The 22272-nt window shown below is 48.6% G+C and overlaps 2 protein-coding genes and 2 pseudogenes across 2 annotated transcripts; all 4 read right to left on the reverse strand.

Annotated features, from left to right (window-relative positions):
• Nucleotides 1-439: 439 nt before the first annotated feature.
• LOC129640217 (testis-specific Y-encoded protein 1-like) lies at nucleotides 440-1837 on the reverse strand (annotated as a pseudogene).
• Nucleotides 1838-4447: 2610 nt separating this feature from the next.
• Nucleotides 4448-7528, reverse strand: LOC129640218 (testis-specific Y-encoded protein 1-like; annotated as a pseudogene).
• A 2730-nt stretch (nucleotides 7529-10258) lies between these two features.
• Nucleotides 10259-11376, reverse strand: LOC129639807 (regulation of nuclear pre-mRNA domain-containing protein 1B-like). Its single transcript, XM_055565044.1, has one exon. It carries the CDS (start codon nucleotides 11374-11376, stop codon nucleotides 10396-10398), a length of 981 nt encoding a protein of 326 aa, XP_055421019.1. The 3' UTR covers nucleotides 10259-10395.
• Nucleotides 11377-12830: 1454 nt separating this feature from the next.
• LOC129639808 (GATA-type zinc finger protein 1-like) lies at nucleotides 12831-13972 on the reverse strand. Its single transcript, XM_055565045.1, has 2 exons — nucleotides 13155-13972; nucleotides 12831-13018 (listed from the first exon to the last, which is right to left on the reverse strand). Exons 1-2 carry the CDS (start codon nucleotides 13970-13972, stop codon nucleotides 12958-12960), a joined length of 879 nt encoding a protein of 292 aa, XP_055421020.1. The 3' UTR covers nucleotides 12831-12957.
• Between the last annotated feature and the right edge of the window lie 8300 nt (nucleotides 13973-22272).

Here is a 22272-nt window from a genome sequence, read left to right on the forward strand (position 1 = left end):
ATCTTCACAGAAGCAGTGGACCAGGGAGGACATCTATGCCCTATATCCTGATGGATGACCAGGGAGACAGGAAAGATTCAGGTAGGCGGCGCGTCTGACTCCCTCTCCCACCCACCCACACCACCCTGGGAGCCAGGTCGGACCAGTGATGCCAAAGGGGTACTCCTTAACGATCTCTCTGTTCCTGAAGGACGGGTTGTCCCGAGAGGAAAATACCAGCTTGCAGCGGGACTGGGGATGGACTCATTCCGGCACCCGTCGGGACCGGGAGGATGGAAAAGGTGAAGGTGCACAAGCTTCTAGGGTCCGCAGCTTGCCTGCCAGGCAGGCATCCGCATCTTTCGTTTTTCCTTTCCAAAGCCTCACGGTGAACACATGCACCTGGGTCATGGGATCCCCTGACCCCACGTGCCTGCCCAGCTCTGCCCCCCACCTGTCTTCAGGCTCCCTCCCTGCCCTTCAGAGCCATCGTTGAGCTAAGCAAGTCTTCATCTCGGTCGCTGATGATGACGGGCATCTGGCGGTGGTTCATAATCTGCTCGAAGTCAAGGAGCCAGTCATGCCACATGCTGGGGAAGGAAGAGTCTCGAGGAACAGGGTCAGTCTCGGGCAGAGCAAGGGCACCGGAACAGGCTTCTGTATGTACTCCCTTTCAGGAGTACTTGTTTCCTTTCTGGACCCCCATACTTCAGGCACAGAGAGGTCGGATGGGAGTGCCACTTTGGCATCACTGGTGCTCTGCATCTGGGTACTCCCGCTTGCCCAGCTGCCACACTGACATCCCTGGCCCCTGCGAAACCATGCAACTCGCTCATCTCTCTGGGTCCCCTGTGGTCTTCTGGGACCTTTGTCCGCATTCCCCAAGGGAGGATCTGTTTCTGACCACTCTTGATGTATGCCTGGCATGTGTGTCCTGGCAAGTGGCATGTCAGTTGGCTGAAACTTCAGGATCTGCAGTCTCTGCAGCATGCATTCTCCATGCGCAAGTGCGTGTGTCTGTGCGTTTAGCAAGAGAGGCCTGGGTCTCTTCCCTGCTCCCTGTCTTGACAAGAAGTGGCAGAGATGTACTGCAGTCATTTGCCAGACTGTCTCCAGTCACTGATGACATCCATTCCCTGCTAAAGTGTGCGGCTCCTAGTGAGATGCGAGCCAAACTCAGCCTCCCATAGTCATTTGCTCAGACACATACAGGTAGAGAGGTTCCAAGGCTCTGCTGGCACTGTGCCTGTGGTGATCACAGCACCCCCGAACCACAATTCCCATGCCCCCCAGTTCCCTTGGCCTCCCCTCAGCTGGTGGGTTCCCTCACCCCCACCCCTCCTCCTGCTCCTGTTCCTTCTCGTCCTCCTGAGCATCTGACCTCTGAGAAGTGGCACTAAGGATTTGGCATTGGCCCACAAGCCAGGGTTGCCCTGGATGATGGCACTTCTCTGACTCAAGGGGCGCTTTCTCCTCTGATGGTCCTTCCTCTGGAGCCGAAGATAGGCTTTGGGGTCTGTCTCGTGTGTGGAGCTCAACTCCACCTGCAGGACCGCCAATGCCTCCAGCGCCTCCAGTGGGGGCTGGTCACTCGAGGCTCCTGTGCTTGGATGTTCCTGGCCCTGCTCCTCCGGCTTCTCCTCCCGTTCCTGCGAGGACAGCTTCCCCTGCTCCTCTTCTGCCACCACTTCAACCTCCTCAATGATGTCTTCCACCAGCAACAGGAAGACTTGCCGGACGGCACCACCTCTACGTCCTGCTGGGCCGCTCCATCCTCCACTGCCTGCCTCCTGAAGAAGGCAGCCTCCTCGCCTGGTGGGCCACCTTCTGTCACGACATCGGGAGTCCTACAACCCATCCCAGTGAGTTTGAGCGCCTCCAGTTGTTTGCTCTAGTGAAGTGCAAAAGCAGGAAGTTGTCGACACGCCAGTTGGAGGTGGAAGGGGCGACGTCCTCCAACAAAGTCAGTGCTGGATGATTCCAGTACATCCATGCCACCCCTTGTGAAGACAGGGAGCAGTTCAGAGACTCAGGGCTCTCTTGCGAAATGCACAGACACACGCACTTGCCCACGGAGAACGCATGCTACAGGGACTGCAGATCCCACAGTGCTGGCAGGTCTCAGGGCCCCTGCACCCTGAATACTCGGGCTCACACCGAAGAAGATCCAGGGTGGTCCTGGGGCACTCCTGCCTTCCTCTCGTCTCACTCTCCATGTGGCCCTTGCCATGGCCCACACCTGTGAAGGACCTGAACACCTGAGCACATTAGTTAACCGGCAAAATCGTTGCAAAGGCATAAGCAGTCCCCCCAAATTGGTTGCTGGCCCAAAGCCTATTAACAGGGAAGCTGAGACACACGTGCACTGGGAGCCTTGTGATGTCACACCAGTGTAGTATGCTGGCAGGTGGGGGCCGACTTCCACAGCCTGACCTCCAATCCCCAGCAGGAACCAATCAAATGGAAGCTAAAGACCTTTCCTTACAGGGACACACCACTTGGAATTCTGGGCACTCTGGCAACCGTGATCCAGTTGCCAGTCTTAGCTCAAGACTAAGTGGTGGGCGGTTCCACCAAATCTGTTTGCTTGAGCCACAGGGCGAATGTGCCAGACAAGCAAGTGGAACACTCCGGCCAGTTGGGAGGTAAAGGCAAGGAACCTGACCCTGATGCTGCAATCCTCCTCAAGCTTGAAACTGCCTCTGAGTCAGCGGGTGACTATGTGTGAGAAGGAAATGGCAACCCACTCCAGTGTTCTTGCCTGGAGAAACCCAGGGACAGGGGATCCTGGTGGGCTGCGGTCTGTGGGGTCGCACAGAGTTGGACACGACTGAAGTGACTTAGCAGCAGCAGTAGCTATATAAACTCCGGCTAAAGCCTAGCAAAGGGTCACTCTTTCTGGCCCCTTCTGATGTGTATGTTGATGAAGCATCCTCCCTGGCCACTGATTGAATTCCTGTCTTTTTTAAGCCAGGAATCCCAGAGCCTTTCACAGCTCATAAGCAACTTTTCAAATCACGGGTACCACTGAATTGGAGTGGAATGAGTTGCTCGGTATCCTGCAGGAAAAGGAGTATCAGAGATGGACCTAAATCACCTGCCATGTTCAACTCACGCCTTTCTGCGCCTACCTACCGGGGTCCAGCCCCGGTTGAATCCAGGGATATCCTCAGGGGGACGGCATTGGTGATTGAAAGGATACATAAAAGGAGAAAGAGACAGAGGCTTGATCTGACTGATCTACGTGGGAAACTAATAAAGTTCGTGACACTGAACTTGCTCTGACCACGGAGGCCGCAGGCGCCCTCTTGAATAGCTGAAGGTGCCCCACCTTAGGCACCTTCTCGAGTGGGTCTTAGAAGCCCAGGCAGGTAAGTGGCCTCAGAGGGCCCCCATGCTCCCTTCAGTCATACTGAAGGAAGAACAGAGAAGAAAAGGAGAGAAAAGGAAGCAAGAACAACACAGGGAGACCAAGCCTGATGAGCAGGGCCCGTAGCTTTATTTTCAAAGGTAGCTTATATACCTTAAGTTGTGCATAGAGGATAATAGGGGGTGTAAAGTCACGCAAAGTCAACAGTCTTTGATCCTTTTCGAGACCAGGCTTGCTTTTCTGCAAACTTATTGTATACAAATGCTTTAGGTGATTTACATCATCTTCTGGCCAGAAGGCCTATTAACATTTTATGACTCTTAGTTCCTATAAAAGTTAGTTAACCAGGAAACTTGTTTTTTTCTAAGAGTAATTTTTCTAAAGTTTGGCGCCACTGTCCAAAAGCACTAAAGTTCCATTCTTATAGGGCAAAGGTGCAGTGGGCTGTAGTAAGGAAAGAATTTATTACCTTAAGGGTCTAAAGTTGTTAACACCAAGGCCTCCGCTTATTTTTTCTATATACCAACTATATTAATTAATATACTCCCAAGAACACAATACAGGGGATGTGGAAACTTGGCAGCAAGCATTAGCTCAATAATGAAATCTTCTACTAGTTCTATTCTAATAATTTCTAACTCCCCGAGAGGCTCTATACTATTTGAATATCTTAAGCTTCCCGTGCCTCTCACAGTTGGGAGGCTGTAAACAACCGTATGCATAGCTGTAGGAGTCCGGATAAACCTGTCAGGCAAGTTAGAGAGCCATCTGAGGGGTTTGGCTTGAAACACTCCTATAATGCCCAGGAGGCTAATTAACTAGAGCTCTAAGTTGATTTTCTTCAAAGAAAGGTGGTCGGGGATAGCCCCCCGTTAATGTCAGAGGAGTTGGTGAAAGTCATAGAGTAGTAAAACAGACAGATTCTGGTTTTGGGGTAGACGTTCAGGCAGGTCCAGGGGGCCCCTCGAGTCCTGACTTGCCTTTGCATATCAGGCCTCTCCGCATGACCTTTGTCATGGGTGGAAACTCCCATGCTGGGGTTTCCCGGAAACACCCCTGAAATCCAGGGAGCTTCCTCTTACCAGTGATGCTAATGATTTACTCCTTGACAGTCACTTCATTCTGGAATTGCTGGTTGTTCCAAAATAACAATATGATCTTGTAGCACTCAGTGGATACCTGAGTTCCTCCACTTGCCAGGACAAAGTGGAGGGGTGGTAAGGTGTGAAATCGCTTTACAGGAGAGCTGTCCTTTCCTCTTTGCAGGGATAAATCATGTTCTCTCCCCTTCACAGTGACCTCTCTTTCACATTGTGGTGTCCACAGCCTGACCTTCAAGTGTTTCCTGTAGCTAAGCATGTCTTCTTGGTCACTCATCCTGACCATCACCTGGGGGTGGTTCACAAACTGCTTTAAGTCAAGGAGCCTCTAGATGCCAGAGGTGACAGGCCTATGCCGAGGTCCAGCCCCGGCTGATCCAGGGAGTTCGAAGTGGGTACGGCGTCGGCGAGGATCAGGATACAATAGCTTCAATTAGATATTAATTAGAGATATAAAGAGTAATAGAATGAGGATAGCTCAGCAGGAAAATTCAGTGGAGAAAAGAGGCTGAGTAGCTTGGTTTACGCGGGAAACCAATAAAACTTCAAGACAAGAAGCTTGCACCACTTACGTAGGCCTCAGGCGTCCTTCCGTTCTCCCAAAGGAGAGGAGACACTGAGGCCTCCCTGGTCGGATCTTAGAAGCCCAGGCAAAGTTAGTAAGCATGGCGGGCTCCGCGCTCCAGATGGAGACTCAGCCAGAGTTTGAGAGAGAGAGAGACATGGGGAGACCAGTATTTCAAGGAACTGATCCCCATTCTTTATTTTCCATGGTCTACTTTTATACACTGGGATGTTATTCAAAAGTCATGAGGGGTCAGCAGTCCTGACTTGTATCAGAGTCAGGTGCTTCATACAAATGTATACAGAGGTCTTAGGGGTGTTACATCATCTTCTGGCGAGGGGGCCTGCTGATAATTTATGACCCTCTCCTTGTGACAGTGGTCAGTCAAGCAGGACACTTATTTCTCCAGGGGTGATTATTCTTTAAAAAGACTCCACCTTCCGAAGGTACCAGATAAAGTTACATTCCTATAGGGTGAGGGTGTAGTGGGTTTTAATTAAGGAAAGAATTTACTTAGCCTAAGGTCTAACATGATTAATATCAAAGGTTCATACTTATTTCTTCTATATATCCATTAATGTGTGTAAGGGCAGGGGATGTGAAGACTTAGCAACAAACATTGGCTCAACAAATGAAAAACCCTTCACCAATACAATTTCTAATCAGCCCACTATACTTATACTAATGGTTTTCTAACTTTTCTAAAGAACCTGTTTTTAGGAGGTTTAAAGCATCTCGTGCCTCTCACGGTTGGTAGGCTGTGAGCAATCACATGTGGCCAGACAAGCCTGTCAGGCAGGCTAGAGAACCTTCAGAGGAGTTTGTAGGTTAAAACACTCTTGTCACACCCAGGAGTTTTTATTAACTGGAGCTCTAAGTTAACTCCTTCTCCAAAAGAGGTGGTGGGGGACAGCCCCCTGTAAAGTCAGAGGTGTAGGTGAGAGCACAAAGTAGTAGAGTAGGCAGACTCTGGTTTTTGGGGTAGATGCTTGAGAATTTCCAGGGGGACTCCTGAGGCTCGATCCCGCCTTTGCGTATGTCGAGCCTCCTTCCTCATGACCTTTGCCATGGGTGGAGGTCCTCATGCCAGCTCCTGGCAGGCCTACATGACAAAAGCTCGAGCGGTCAGAAACAAACCCTCCCTTGGTGGATGCAGAGAGGGGACCCAGAGTGCCACAGGGGACCTAGAACTTTTAGCATGTCTGATTGATTATGGGAACTGACTACTGTCATGCAGTTCCTGATCTTATGGGTGATGCCCTTGCTGTTCTGATTAGCACAAATTGATATTTGGTCGTTCCTTGCAGCAGTCCCTAATCAGAATTGTCATTAGCACCAGAGATGGACTCTTCAGAGAAAAGGGTTGTCTACTACACAGATCTTCTCCAAAAAGCTGAATGAATTTGGGTGTGAGGTTGGGATACCTAAGTGCTCATGCTACTTGTAGCTAGGAGTGTTTGTTTCCAGAAATAAGCTAATTTTTAGAAGGTCGAGATGGTGTTTAGGGCCTTCCTGCTAGAAACAGCACCTCCTTGTGATAGTGCCTTGATATGCACAACCTTGGGGCTTGTTGGGCCTTCATACAGTCTGGGCTGGCGGAACTGACTAGTGCTAGTAGAAAATTGAAGTCAGACAATGCCGGACTACCCTTTAGGCTGAGTTGGCACAACCACAAGGGCTCAGACTGACCGGGATGGGTTGTGGAACTGCCAGTGTTTCTGCTACTTTATCAGATAACCCACAATTTCAAGAATAAGTCTGGAAATGCTCCTCTGGCACACTGTCTCTGGTCACTGATGACATACATTCCCCGCTAAAGTGTATGGCTTCTATTCAGATGCGAGCCATAAGGAGCCTCCCATAGTCAATTGCTCAGACACAGGTATAGAGATTCCCAGGGTCTGCTGGCACTGTGTCTTTGGAGATTGCAACACCCACAGCCCCCAACTTCCTGGCCCCCCTTGCCTGGCCAGTGCCCCCACCCTGACCCCTCCTCCTGTTCCTGTTCCTTCTCCTCCTCCTAAGCAGCTGACCCCTAAGAAATGGCAGTAAGGATATGGCTTTGGCCCCAAAGCCAGGGATGCCCTGGATGATGGCACTTCTCTAATCAAGGGACACTTTCTCCTCTGATGGTCCTTCCTCTGGAGCCAAAGATAGGCTTTGGGGTCTTTCTCATTCACGGAGCTCAGCTCCTCCTGCAGGGCTGCCAACGCCTCCATTGCCTCCAGTGGGGCCTGGCCACTTGAGGCTCCTGTCCTTGGATGTTCCTGACCCTGCTCCTCTGGCTTTTCCTCCCACTCCTGCGAGAACACCTTCTCCTGCTCCTCCTCCACCACCACTTCAACCTTCTCAATGATGTCTTCCACCAGCAACTGGAACTCTTGTCCAGTTCCTGACACCTCTCCCTCCTCCAGGGCCTCACCTTCCTCCACCACCTCCCTGCCTCCTGATAAGGGCAGCCTCCTCGCCTGGTGTGCCACCTGGTCCGTGAACATTCCCAGATGGCTGCATCATGCCAGCGGGTCCAGAGCCCCTGACAGCGTTCCTGGGTACCTCAGGGACAGAGGTGCTCACCTTGGATCCAAACTGCAAGCCCTGGGCAGGACGTGGGGGTGGGGAGGTCAGGTGCTGCAGAGTCCATCCCAAAACTTGTGCATTAGGCTAGAGCAGTGTCGGGAATGCAGCCAATCTCTGAGGAAGGAGTACACCATTTGCCTTGGTTCCCTGCCTGGCCCCCACATGGCACCCCCTAACCAAACCTTCCTGGAACACCTGGCCCAACATCTGTCAGCTCCAGGCATAGGGACACAAATGGAAACAGGAAACACAGGTGTTTCAGTAGATGAAGTACCAGTGGCTCACATAAATACAGAGATTTCCTTATTTCTTAGGAAAATAGGAAAATCTCCATTCTGATCTTCAGATGTGAAATATAGAGAATTCCAACTTCCATGAAGGAGGATTAGTGCCTAGATTTTGATACAGAACATACAGAGAATTTCATAGGGGAAAATTGTTGTCTAGATATATATGAGAAATACAAAGAATTCCATATTTCATGGAGACTTTCTGAGGAACATGACCTAAAGGAAAGGTCTTGGAGGCCGATGGATGTCCTAAGTGTAGGAAAACACAAAACAAACCCCCCACCCCACCCCACCTGGTCACCTCATACATACAAGGAGAAAGGGTCATTTAAATTAAATAAATGAAGTAAAAAGTACACTTGGGGAGGATGTGGGAGAATTGAGAGTTAAAAAACAAAAGCATTTCATTGGGGAAAAAAAACCAAACAGGACTAACCTCCTTATAGGAAGTCTACTAGTAACAGGTGTTAAGAGGCCAACACATTCATTTACCTAATTGCTACAGTTTCATTTCTTGCTCTTGCTGTAATAATTATGCACCAATCTCTAGTCAAAGACTCAATCAGATAAAACACAGCAGTGGGCAAAATCCATTATGTTATATAACATTTTCATCTAGCTGATGAGACCAAATGCCTTCTCCACCTTTCTGGTTGGTTTGTGGCTGCTGAGATTCTGCTTCCTTTGAAAGCACAGAGTGCGTCCACGGCGATCTGTTTAGAAGCAGCTCGCCTGCAAGACCACAGCAGCACACCACACGGGGAGGGGCTTATATGCAGATACAGCAAAGGCTGGAATTCATTTTGCAATTGTGGTAAAGTCATTTACTGCCCTATGGCCTCTGGGAGAAACACTTTACAGACAGACCCATTAATTTAATAATGACAGGACGACAGGCAGTGTCGATATGTAACCAACACACAATCTGTATTCAATCTGAAAAATAGCTTAAATGCTACGAGGTTCTACAGAGTTAAACTGCATACCTGCTGTGACTTTTCCTTGTTTTCTCTTCATGGCAGGCAGGAGAGCTTCCTGAAGGGAAGCCTGTTACACTTCTAAAAACAGACATCATCATGCTCTAACACGTTGAACATGTAGAATCACACGTAATTGGCTTTTTTGGTAATCCTGAAAAGAGCAACTCAAAATGATGGAAATTCTGAAGCCCCCTCCAAGGAATTCCTTTTATAGCTTTTGGATTTCAGCCTCCGGGCTCTAATTCCTATTACACTATTAGGGCGAATTGTTTTCTGCCCTTTCCAATGTCAAAAATCAGCCCGCCAAATGCGAATGATTTACAGACAGCAGGCCTAGCCTTTACTAAAAGTAAGATAAAAATCCTAACTACATCATACAGTCATAACGTCAGCTGGCATGATAATGGAATTAAGACCCCCCCAGTTAATATCCCTCACTCTCCCCCTTCCAGAGATGGGTTAGTCAGCGGCACCTGACACAAAGCACTCCTCCTCCCCGGGGCACAAGGACACGCATAGTGGCGTGAACTGAAGGACAGGCAAGCATGCAGCGTGTCAGGTCTGCAGGGGAGAGTTTCAGGTTTAGTCACCATGCTGTGGACAAGCACCCACGCAATGAATTAATTGGTAGTGTGTGCCCTATTCCCCCAAAGAAGGGGTCAAAGCAACAGCAGAACCTGGACTCCCAGAAAGCCTTCAGTTTCAGGGGCCCACTGTGCCATTTCTAATAACTGCCTTCAAGCTTTCACAATGTGGGGCAAGGATGTTTCTAGAAACGTGCTCCTGACCAGAGGTTGGGACCCTTGATCAGAGCAGCCTGGGAAGGTTGATAGGAACCTTGAGGAAATACTTTAGTTTTGATTCATGCTTGTGATCCCCGTGAGTCTGTCTCAGAACTGTGGCTTGATGTCCCAGATCAGCTTTGAATCTTTACTGCTAGGTTTTCTAGTATGCTCACAGAACACATGCTCCTAACCTCTGGCAACACATTGCCAGAAGCCACAAGGGAGATTCTGAGATTTGGCAAACTCTTTATGGCAAAGACGCTCAAAACAGTTGTGCCTCCAACCTCTGGGGTGGATGGCAGCCAGGAAAGCCAACGATTCCAGACCTGAGTCCCTTGGCAGAAGCCTGCCCTGAACTTGAACAAGCCCAGCTCGAAAAGGAGCAACTGCTTTCATGACACAACGTCGTCATGAGGGACAAGATTCCTCTACACATGATTTTCATAACTTCTTAGGTGTACAGAGGGCTAAAAAGGGAAAACCAACAGGGGCATGGAAACATGATGTGACTTTGTATTCTTTCCAGGTATACACTGAAACTGGATTCCATTTGCCACTGCCACTGTTCTCAATTGTGCTCGACAGAGGAGAGGCCGGAGAGGGAGGAGAATCAGAGCCTGTGGTTCTTTCTTGAGGATGGGGGCCGACTGAACGAGGGACAGAACCAGGGGCTTCCAGGTTATTTCCAACCATGACATGCCCTCTTCTTTCTGCTGGTACAGATGGGAATCTGGGGCATGACACCTGCCCTAGTCAGTTGAAAACAGGTCACCAGCAGAGGGCAGGGGGGCCAAGCCCCCTGTGACGTTGGGCAGCAACAAGAGGTCTGGCAAGCTCTGAATGTGGGACTTGAGTTCGTTGCGGACCTGGGTTACCCAAGCAAGCTTCTGTTTATATTCTTCCAGTTTTTTCTCCTTTTCTGACAAAACGTCTTTCTGGTTCTGGGTGTACTCCACCAACATCCGAGCCAGCTGGCGTCGGTCTTCCAGCTCCACCGCCAGGCGCCCGTTATATTCGGCTAGTAACAGACATGCTTCATCTACTGTTTTTGAAAGACGTTCAGCTGCCTCTTTGTCTGTTATTTTTTCCAAAAGAGAAACATCTTGCACTTCCTGGGGTAAAGAAGCAATTTTCTGTCGGACAGTAGCATCCCCTGATGCAGCATTTTCTAGGTCCTGCAAAGCTTTGATCAGCTCCTCAGTCAGGAGGGGCCCTGCAGAAGGATCCTGGGGAGAGTAGCTGCCAGGATAGTCGTCATCCTCCTCCTCTTGTATTTGCTGAAAAGTCCGCTTCAGAGATTTCTTCTCCTCTGTTGCTTTGGGGGGAGGGCTCTTGGAGTCCTCCATAGACAGCTTCAGCTGCTGGATGAACTCGCCGCCATACACACTTCTTTCTTGCCAGATGTTCAGCAATCTTTCTAAAGGTTTTTTACAGCCTTCATCTGCCTCTCTGGCAACGTGAGAAAAAGCATCCACAAGGACAGATTCAAATTCCCTCGTGAATTCGGGTCCTTTCCTTTTACTGTTTTGAATGACATCGTTGGCTAAGTATAGAAAAGTAAGCTTTCTATTTGATTTGGCTTTGCGGAGCTCGCGATGCCACACCGAGACGATGGGGCCCGCGTGCTTGCGGTGGTGGATGAGCCACAGGGAGAGGGTCTGCACGCTGTGCTGAGAGTTGCTCAGCTCTGAGAGCTTCTTCTCCAGCGCCAACTCGGAGAAGGAGGACATGGTGGCGGCGGTGAGGCCCGGCAGGGAGTGGCCTAGGCCGCCCAGTGCAGAGGGAAGAGTGACAGCACGAGGCCGGGGCCTCACTCCACCCACCTGCGGGACTCTTTATGGACTGACAGACGGCCGGGGGTGCCCGGCGGGGGAGGGGATGGGTCTCTGCAGTAACAGCCACCCGCACCACCACCACAAGATGGCCACCGACCTCTCACCCCGCCGCGAGCGCAGGGTCAAAGGGCAAGCGCAGAAGTGGTGGGACACCGGGGGGCGGGAGTCAGAGTGTAGAAAACACCCTAGTGTTGAAGGCCTCTTTGAATCTCGCTCTTGAGTACTCCAAGAGCGGCAGACCGGGAAAAAAGCGCAATTCGACGGCCTCCGGAAGGCGCTTTGACCGCTCGCGCCCGCACGCCGACGCAGTGAGTCTCATCGGAACCCTTTCTCCTGCTCCCGCAGAACCTTTCTGGCGCTGGGCGGTGCGTGAATTATGTGTCACTTCAGAAATGTTTAAAAATATGACAAATCAACTATACTTCCAACAGTGAATAAATAAATGGTTCCCCTGTTGGCAATATATATGTCCTTGAGGACATTATGCTAGGTAAAATACTAGGTTAGCAGAAGACAAAAATTTTATAATCACATGACATTGTTAAAATACCTGAGTTATAGAAACAGAGTGGAACGTGGTTTCTGAGCTAGTGGAAATGGACCATGATGATCCAGGTTACCAACTTTTAGTCATAGGTTAAATAATCTCTTCAAGGAAGACTGGAATAGAAGCAGGATGGACATGGAATGGCAGACCTTAGGACAAGAACACAACTGAAGTTTGAAGTCCATCTCCATCAACAGTCAGCCTTTCAGCAGAGTGTAGTGAAAGTCTCTGGCCTTGGGCTGGGTAGCGAGCAGCAGAGTTTCTGAACCGGCGGGGTCTTGCAGAGGCTTAGAGTCCTTGCGTGAGCCACTCACTGACATGACATGTTTCAAAGCACTAGCCAATGTATCCCATCCCCACATTCATGACCTAATGGTTGTGGCAATTTGCATGGGTCACTGTCTGTGGGACCCAGTGCCCTATTTGGCTAAACTGAGGAGACTGAATGCCAGCTGCATACCAGGCACCTGTACCCTCATTGAAGATGGCGGGGTTTAGTATGGGGATCTTGGTAAGTGGAGGGCACAGAACTGAGAGTTGCCTCCTCAGCTGGGACTGGGCGCTGGTGGGAAGACCAAGAATGGGTGCTAGATGAATGCACCCAGACAGGGTAGCCAGCCTGCACAGGGACACCATCCTCCTAAGCAGGACCTTGCAAGGTGAAAGTCAAACTTGGGTCCTTTCCTTTCAGGATAGGGAATAATATTTGTTTCCATGGAGATTTACAGGAGTACCGTTACCTGAACCTGACCTTACCTCAAGAACAGAGGATCTACAGGAAGAAGTTTGAAACAGTTAGCTGTTTTTTTTTTTTGAACAGATCTATTCTTTATTGTCACTTCTATTAACAATATGAGTGTCATTGCTGACAGCGCTTCCTGAGCGGGGTGCTCAGCCAAGCCTGATTGAAGCAGGAGCCAAAGAGGGGGCTAGTGACCCCCCAACCAGGAGCTCTGGGGCCTTGAGGCCTGGGTCTTCCATCTGAGGTCTCTGGATGGGGAGGGGCTGGAGAGGAGGTAGGCTGGACCCCTCAAGACTCAGGCTCTTCCCCCAGGAGGAATTCAGCCCATTTTCCCCCTGGAGAAACTGATGCAGGACAGGCTTGGCTGGGTGAGGAAGGGCTTACCCTTCCTGAGCTGAGGCTGGGTGGGGGCCCAGGGACACCCCACATCTGCCACATAGCTTCTTGGGCTGCACATTTTTCCTGGGCACCAGCCAGCAGCTAGAGCACCGGGTGCCATATTTCTTGTACCTGATGCCACAAGCGTTGCAGAGAGGGGTACCATCCTCAGCATATCTCCATAAAGGGGTCCTCTCAGTCCTGCAGGAAGCACAGTGGCGGGGTGCCAGGGCCTTGCTGCCTCCCGGGTTGGCCTCTGGGCCTCTGGCAGGGCCTGGAGTGGGAGGCCCTGGAGAACGGCTGCTGCAGGCCAGGCTGTAACTGGGTATAATCTGTAGGCTGGAATCCGGCTTTATCTGAAACTTCAGGGTCACCCCCTCAAAGAGAGGGTCCACTTTTTCGGCACCCCGCTGGGGGTTTGACTGCTTCCGGGGCCTCCTCTGTGGTTGGGCTGGAGAAGTCAGGGGAGCCCGTGGGGGCCCCAGGTTGGGGCTCTGCTGGCTGACTGGGGTCAGCATGTTCTTGTCATCCTTGGCCTGAGGTAGGGGTCCCAGGGTCTCCAGGGCCTTCGGCTCCCAGTAGGGCCCCAGGGCCTGGGTGTCCCAGGGGGTCTGGGCCAGCTCCTCTGCTGTCTCTTGGAGGAAGCGCAGGGCGGTGACCGAGTCTTGGTGTGCAGGCCAGAAGGACCTGCCACTGGGTCTGAGGCATGCTGGGGTCCTTGGTGCCTGCTGGATCGGGGGTTCCGGGGGCGGCTCGGGGTTCAGGCAGGGCGGTGCTAGCAGCTCTCGCAGCATGGCGAAGTCCGGGGCTGGCTTGGCCTCCATTCTCACCCTCTCTCCAGTCACACCCTTCCCTCACCTTTCCTATAAGTGTGCTTTGCTGAAAGCTTTTGGGAAGTTAGCCTTTTTTAAAGGTGTAAGCCACCCAATTCCTTTCATGCCCTGCAATAAAAAAATTCCTCTGTTTTAAACGCCAATGTTCTGATATTGCTTAGCTTAACTATGGGTATTTGGTAACAGTAGTACCTTATCTCAAGTCTTTGGAGGGTAGCAGACTATCTGAGAGAATGCCTCACTCCAAAACCAGATTCTCTCATGAAAGGATGAGAATGTATTTTATCCTTCTTCTGTATAAAGCAAACTAGGAAAGGCTGATGGTTACCTCAATTACCGAGTGACTTTAGGACAAACTGAAAAATGTTGTCATCAGCTCTTATTTAAAGACTACTTATTATTTTGAAAATTCTGTAATGAACTGAGTTGCTAGGATACACATATACAGTATATCTTTTGTCTTTACGATTTTTAGTAGTTTCCATATCATGAGCATCACATTATGGTTTAATATTCATTCAAAAACAAAAATGTTTTCCTTCCCTTATGTCTTTGTGGTGAGGATTTCTGATTGTTAAGAAATTTTGAATTTTTGTTTCACCTGTATTACCCCTGGACAACCCATTTTTCTTAACCAGCTGCTTTCTGGGTTGGGAATACCTGGTTACTGGGGTGAACCTGGGAAACAGATGCATATATAGCAGTACCAAGTGGAAAGAAGAAAATCAATATAATGCAATAAATTGTGTTCTCTCCAAATTTGTGTGTTGAAGCTCTACCTCTCTGTACTTTAGTCAAACTGTGAGTAAATTATAATTTCTTTCTGACCCTATTTGGAAATAGGACCTTTAGATAGGTAGTTGGGTTAATACGATTGGCACTTTGTAAGAAAAGGAGATCGGTCAGAGACAACACAGAAACATGACTACGTGAAGACGAAGCCAGAAAATGGCCACTAAAAATCCAAAAGAGGTCTCAGATGAAAACAAATCAGCTGACCCTTTAGTTACTGGCTTGATCCTCAGAAGTTTGGAAAACATTTATTGAAGCTCCCTGGTATGGGACACTTTGTTATGGCAGCTTTAGCAAAACAATTTATGCATTTCTCTTGAAAAGAATCTGTCAATTCCAAAAGAATCCACCTTTTCTTACATAGATTTTCAGGGAATGGGAACTGGAAAAGAATTCTCCTACCCATCAACTGATAATCCTCACAAAGTCCTAGTGCTCCCTAAGAGTTTTCATTCTTTGTTTAGAGATTCAGCTGGGTTAGAACTTATTCCTACTTCATGGGTAAAGATGACATAGGAAATATTAAGATGAGCATAATTTACAGGAAATGGTAGAAGAAAATAAGCACAAAGGAAAGCAGCCTGACCTTGTGGAAAAGATACAGGCCTCTCCGTTTATCCTTCCCATACATCTTTTTTAAATCCTGGGGAGAAAAAGGGTAGTGACCAAGGCATTGCTGCCTACTGCTTTGGGGAAGTCACAAAAGTGTGAAGTTGTGGTAACCATGCCAACCTACACCTTCCCTAACCCAGACACTAAGGTGCAGTAGCCATGGGGCAGCCTAGAGAATAACAAACCCTCCAAAACCGTTGCAGCCACCTGGGCCTCTCCACAAGACAGTTGACCAGGCGTGTTTGTGTCACCATTTCCATGGTGGAATTTGTAGTCTATGGCTGCCACTCTTATCACCAGCCGTCTCGATTCCTGAGAACCCCAGGAGACCACCATTCTAGCTTGTAATCTACATATCCTAAAAATATAGGGATACAATCCAATCCAAACTGAAGGTCTCCAACCCATGGAGATGCACGTGGTCCTCAACCACACCAAGGGCTGTTGTGAGCAGCAAAACCACAACTCCAGGCAAGCTCACCGTTAACACCTGCAGCCATGCCAGACACATATCCCCAGGATTGATAGAGAGGGTAGGTGTTAAGTCCTCTACCAACTAGAGAAACAAAACCTCTTGACCTTCTGTCTTAGCCAAGAATAAAAGACAGAGTCTGTTCTCCATCACATCATACCCAAGACATGCATAACTGAGAATATTTGGAGGCAACAGTACCAGGTACAGGACACCTTGGAGAAGAGGTACAACCAAAGTGAAGTAATATAAAAGCCTTTAGTGCCAGTTTCAGAGAGAAAATGTTCATCTCCCGGCTGACACAGTCGATATGATTCAAATCACTAATAACATTCAACTTAGCCAGAAGGTAGTGCAAGTTCCCTCTATGGAACTTAATCAAGAAGTTTTCGTTCAGGCCACTCTGCAGGCTCACATTTCCATTCCTCAAATGTTTTCATTCAATCAGCAGACAGTTCAAAATATGGACAATGTACATGCACTCTTGGAAGATGACGAAGACTGCAAGAACAAAGAACCTTTCCAGGGCAAGTGACAGAGAGTGCTACAGGTTGGTGATTAGATGGAGGAAGATGGAGAGGAGAATCAAACAAGAGATTTCAGGGCTAGGACCTGGCTTTCTGAGCTGGTGGGAGCAGCTCCAGACCTTCCTGCAGACCACAGGGACACACTTCAATATTTAATAAGCTAATGTGATCTCGCCTCAATGAGCTTTTGCAATCTTAACCCTGGGAATACTATACTAGACCAAGTGCAGTGCCACCACTTAGAAATTCAGGAGATATTATTTGGGGGAAGGGGGGTCTTGTGGGAGACTTCTCTATCTGATTTGTTCCAACAAATCTTACTTAATAGCATACTTAATCAAGCTGGAGCCAGAATTCACATATATATCCCATTCTCCTAGAAATATTTCAATTCAGTTCTCTTCAGTCGGTCAGTCATGTCAAATCTTTGTGACCCCGTGGCCTGCAACATACCAGGCTTCCCTATTCATCACCAACCCCTGGAGTTGTTCAGACTCATGTCTATTGAGCCAGTACTGCCATCTAACCAACTCATTCTCTGCCATCCCCTTCTCCTCCTGCCTTGAATCTATACCAGGCATCAGGGTCTTTTCCAATGAATCTGATCTTTGCATCAGGTGGCTAAAATTTGGAGCTTCAGCTTCAGTCCATCCAATGAATATTCAGGGCTGACCTCCTTTAGGATTGACTGGTTTGATCTTCTTGCAATCCAGTTCACTTTAGTCACTCAGTCGAGTCTGACGCTTTGTGACCCCATGGAGGGAGCACACAGGCCTCCCTGTCCACCACCAAATCCCAGAGTCCACCTAAACTAATGTCTATTGAGTCGGTGATGTCCCCCAACTATCTCATCCACTTTCCTCCTACAAAGTGAAAGAAAGAAAGTGAAGTCACTAAGTCATGTTTGACTCTTTGCGAACACATGGAATGTAGCCCACCAGGCTCCTCTATACACGGAATTTTCCAGGCAAGAGTACTGGAGTGGATTGCCATTTCCTTCTTCAGGGAATCTTCCTGAACCAGGGATTGAACCCAGGTCTCCTGCATTGCAGGGAGACGGTTTACCTTCTGAGCCACCAGGGAACTCCACAAGGTGGACTTAAAGCTCCTTGAAGACCATTTAATCCTGGGGCACGTACCAGAAAACTTCCATCCCACCTCATTTTCTCAGTGTTCACTTAGCTCGCCTCAGTTTTCTAGTTTCCAGTCTGAAACCCCTGTCTTCAGGCTGTGAGAATGCACTGAATACGTTTGCCCTTGCTCCACTTGGGGTTGTCTTTTGTCATTTTGAAGACTCGCAGTGGTATGCTCCAGGGCCCCTGAGCACTCCTATATATATTCCTCTTGAGGGGGCCACACCCTTATGATTTATGAGCTCAGCAAATAACTTCCCCAGCCAATGGTGGCCCTGGGTGAGCCTTGGCATCACAAAGCCCGATCCTGACAATTCTAGGGGAGGACAGGGAGAAATTCAGAGGGTTTGGTGGGATAAAAGAGGCATTTTAAATGCCCCTGAGGAGACCTCGAAACTCATCTGCCATCTTCATCTCTAACTCCCCACTGATGTGTCACATGGCAGGGGTAGTGTGTCTCCTCCAAACCTGGCTTCACAGCCACCGTATTCAGGCTTTCGTTCTGTTATCTCTCTCCTTTCACCATTATCTAGTTTTGAATATCTTGCCTAAAGTCCCTCCTTGATAATTAGTCTGTATTTAAATGTCTGTGGAAATGAGGATCATTCCACTTTCCTCCTACAACATGAAAGAAAGAAAGTCAAGTCACTCAGTCATGTCAGACTCTTTGCGACCCCATGGACTGTAGCCACCAGGCTCCTTCGTCCATGGAATTTTCCAGGCAAGAGTAGTGTAATGGATTGCCGTTTCCTACTCCAGAGGATTTTCCTGACCCAGGGATCTAGCCCGGGTCTCCTGCATTGCAGGGAGATGCTTTACCGTCTGAGCCACCAGGTAATCCCACAAGGTGGTCTTAGAGCACCTGAAAAACCATTTAATGCTGGGTCACCGACCAGAAAACTTCCATCCCACCTCCTTTTCTCAGTGTTCAGGTAGCATGCCTCAGTTTTCTAATTTCCAGTCTGAAACCCCCATCTTCAGGCTGTGAGAATGCTCGGAATGCCCTTGCCCTTGCTCCACTTGCAGTTGTCTTTTGCCATTTTGAAGACCTGTAGTGGTCTGCTCCATATCCCCTGAGCATACCTATATAGACCCCCTCCGCAGGCGGCCACACCCTTATGCTTTATGAAGTCAGCAAGTCACTTCCCCAGTTCATTGTGGCCCTGGCTGAGCCTTGTCATCACACAGCCCCATCCCGACACCTCAATGCGGGGGCAATGCAGAGAAAGTCAGATGGTTTGGGGGGGATAAAAGAGGCATTTTACATGCCCCTTATAAGCACTCAAAACTCACCTGCCATCCTCATCTCTCTAACACCACCCCGATGTGTCACATGGCAAAGGTAGTGTGTCTCCTCAAACCTGGCTTCAGTTCAGTTCAGTGCAGTCCAGTCACTCAGTCATGTCAGACTCTTTGCGACCCCATGAATCGCAGCACGCCAGGCCTCCCTCTCCATCACCAACTCCCGGAGTTCACCCAGACTCACATCCATCAACTCAATGATGCCATCCAGCCATCTCATCCTCTGTCGTCCCCTTCTCCTCCTGCCCCCAATCCCTCCCAGCATCAGAGTCTTTTCCAATGAGTCAACTCTTCGCAGGAGGTGGCCAAAGTACTGGAGTTTCAGCTTTAGCATCATTCCTTCCAAAGTAGTCCCAGGGCTGATCTCCTTCAGGATGGACTGGTTGGATCTCCTTGCAGTCCAAGGGACTCTCAAGAGTCTTCTCCAACACCACAGTTCAAAAGCATCAATTCTTTGGCACTCAGCCTTCTTCACAGTCCAACTCTCACATCCATGCATGACCACAGGAAAAACCATAGCCTTGACTAGACGAACCTTTGTCAGCAAAGTAATGTCTCTGCTTTTGAATATGCTATCTAGGTTGGTCATAACTTTCCTTCCAAGGAGTAAGCGTCTTTTAATTTCATGGCTGCAGTCACCATCTGCAGTGATTTTGGAGCCCCCAGAAATAAAGTCTGACACTATTTCCACTGTTTCCCCATCTATTTGCCATGAAGTGATGGGACTGGATGCCATGATCTTTGTTTTCTGAATGTTGAGCTTTAAGCCAACTTTTTCACTCTCCACACTCACTTTCATCAGGAGGCTTTTGAGTTCCTCTTCACTTTCAGCCATAAGGATGGTGTCATCTGCATATCTGAGATTATTGATATTTATCCCGGCAATCTTTATTCCAGCTTGTGTTTCTTCCAGCCCAGCGTTTCTCATGATGTACTCTGCATATAAGTTAAATAAGCAGGGTGACAATAGACAGCCTTGACGTACTCCTTTTCCTATTTGGAACCAGTCTGTTGTTCCATGTCCAGTTCTAACTGTTGCTTCCTGACCTGCATAAAAATTTCTCAAGAGACAGGTCAGATGGTCTGGTATTCCCATCTCTTGAAGAATTTTCCACAGTTTATTGTGATCCACACAGTCAAAGGCTTTGGCATAGTCAATAAAGCAGAAATAGATGTTTTTCTGGAACTCTCTTGCTTTTTCCATGATCCAGCGGAAGTTGGCAATTTGATCTCTGGTTCCTCTGCCTTTTCTAAAACCAGCTTGAACATCAGGAAGTCCATGGTTCACATATTACTGAAGCCTGACTTGGAGAATTTTGAGTATTACTTTACTAGCTTGTGCTCACACCCACAGTATTCATGCTTTCATTCTGTTCTCACTCACCTTTCACCATTATCTAGGTTTTAATATCTTGCCTAAAATCCCACATTGATAATCAGGCTGTATTTAAGTGTCTGTGGAAGTGAGGATCATTCCACCTTCCTCCTACAAGGTGGTTTTAAAGCATTTTGAAGACCATTTAATTCTGGGTCACCTACCAGAAAACTTCCATCCTGCCTCCTTTTCTGTGTTCTGGTAGATTGCCTCAGTTTTCTAGTTTCCAGTCTGAAACCCCTGTCCTCAGGCTGTGAGAATGTACTGAATACACTTGTCCTTGCTCCACGTGTAGGTGTCTTTTGCCATTTTGAAGACTCACAGTGGTTTGCTCCAGAGCCTGTCAGCACCCCTATATATAAAGCTTACCCAGTGGGCCACACCCTTCTGCTTTATGAGGTCAGCAAGTCAATTCCCCAGCTCAATGTCACCCTGGGTGAGCCTTGATATCACAAAGTCCCATCCTGACACCTCTAGGGGAGGATCGGGAGAAATTCAGATGGTTTGGCGGGATAAAAGAAGCATGTGACATGCCCCTTATGAGCCCAAGAAACTCACCTGCCATAATCATCTCTCTAAATCCACACTGATGTGTCGCATGTCAGAAGTAGTGTGTCACCTACAAACCTGGCTTCACAGCCACAGTGTTCGGGCTTTAATTCTGTTCCCTCTCACCTTTCATCATTATCTAGTTTTTAATATCTTGCCTAAAATCCCTCCTTGATAATTAAGCTCTATTTAAGTGTCTGTGCAGATGAGGATCATTCCACTTTCCTCTTAAAAGGTGGTCTTAGAGCACCGTTAAGACCATTTAATTCTGGGCCACCAAGCAGAAAACTTCCATCCCATTTCCTTTTCTGTGTTCACCTAGCTCCCCTCAGTTTTCCTGTTTCCAGACTGAAACCCCTGTCCTTAGGCTATGAGAATGCACTGAATTAGCTTTCCCTTGCTGCAATTGGAGCTGTCTTTGGCCATTTTGAAGACTCGCTGTAGTCTGCTCAAGAGCCCCTGAGCACCCCTATATATACCCCTACCCAAGGGGCCACACACTTATTCTTTATGAGGTCAGCAAGTCATTTTATCCAGGCAATGGTGGCCCTGGGTGAGCGTTGACATCACAAAGCCCCATCCTTACACGTCTAGGGGAGGATGGGGAGAAATTCATATGGTTTGGTGGGATTAAAGAGTCATTTTACATGCCCCATATGAGCCTGCGCAACTCATCTGCCATCTTCATCTCTCTAACTCCACACTGATGTGTCACATGACAGGGGTAGTATGTCTCCTCCACACCTGGCTTCACCACCACAGTATTCAGGCTTTAATTCTGTTCTTTCCCACCTTTCGCCATTATCTAGTTTTAAATATCTTACCTAAAATCCCTCCTTGATAAGTAGTCTGTATTTAAGTGTCTGTGGAAACGAGGATCATTCCACTTTCCTCCTACAACCTGAAAGAAAGAAAGTCACTCAGTAGTGTCAGATTCTTTGCGAATCTGGGGTAATGTGTCAGGGGTGTGATGTGTCACATGTCAGGGGTAGTGCATCACCTACAAACCTGGCTTTACAGCCACAGTGTTCAGGCTTTCATTCTGTTCTCTCTCACCTTTCATCATTATCTAGTTTTTAATATCTTGCCTAAAATCCCTCCTTGATAATTCAGCTCTATTTAAGAGTCTGTGCAAATGAGGATAATTCCACTTTCCTCTTAAAAGGTGGTCTTAAAGCACCTCGAAGGACATTTAATTCTGGGCCACCTACCAGAAAACTTCCATCCCATCTCCTTTTCTGTGTTCACCTAGCTGTCCTCAGTTTTCCCGTTTCCAGGCTGAAACCTCTGTCTTCAAGCTGTGAGATTGCACTGAATAAGCTTTCCCTTGCTGCAATTGGAGCTGTCTTTTGCCATTTTGAAGGTTCGCAGTGGTCTGCTCAAGAGCCCCTAAGCACCCTTATATATACCCCTCCCCACGGGGGCCACACCCTTATTCTTTATGACGTCAGCAAGTCATTTCGTCCAGCCAGTGGTTGCCCTGGGATAGGCGTGACATCACAAAGCCTCATTCTGACACCTCTACGGGA

The sequence above is a fragment of the Bubalus kerabau genome, chromosome X (assembly GCF_029407905.1).
Source record: "Bubalus kerabau isolate K-KA32 ecotype Philippines breed swamp buffalo chromosome X, PCC_UOA_SB_1v2, whole genome shotgun sequence".
Classification (NCBI taxonomy): domain Eukaryota; kingdom Metazoa; phylum Chordata; class Mammalia; order Artiodactyla; family Bovidae; genus Bubalus; species Bubalus kerabau.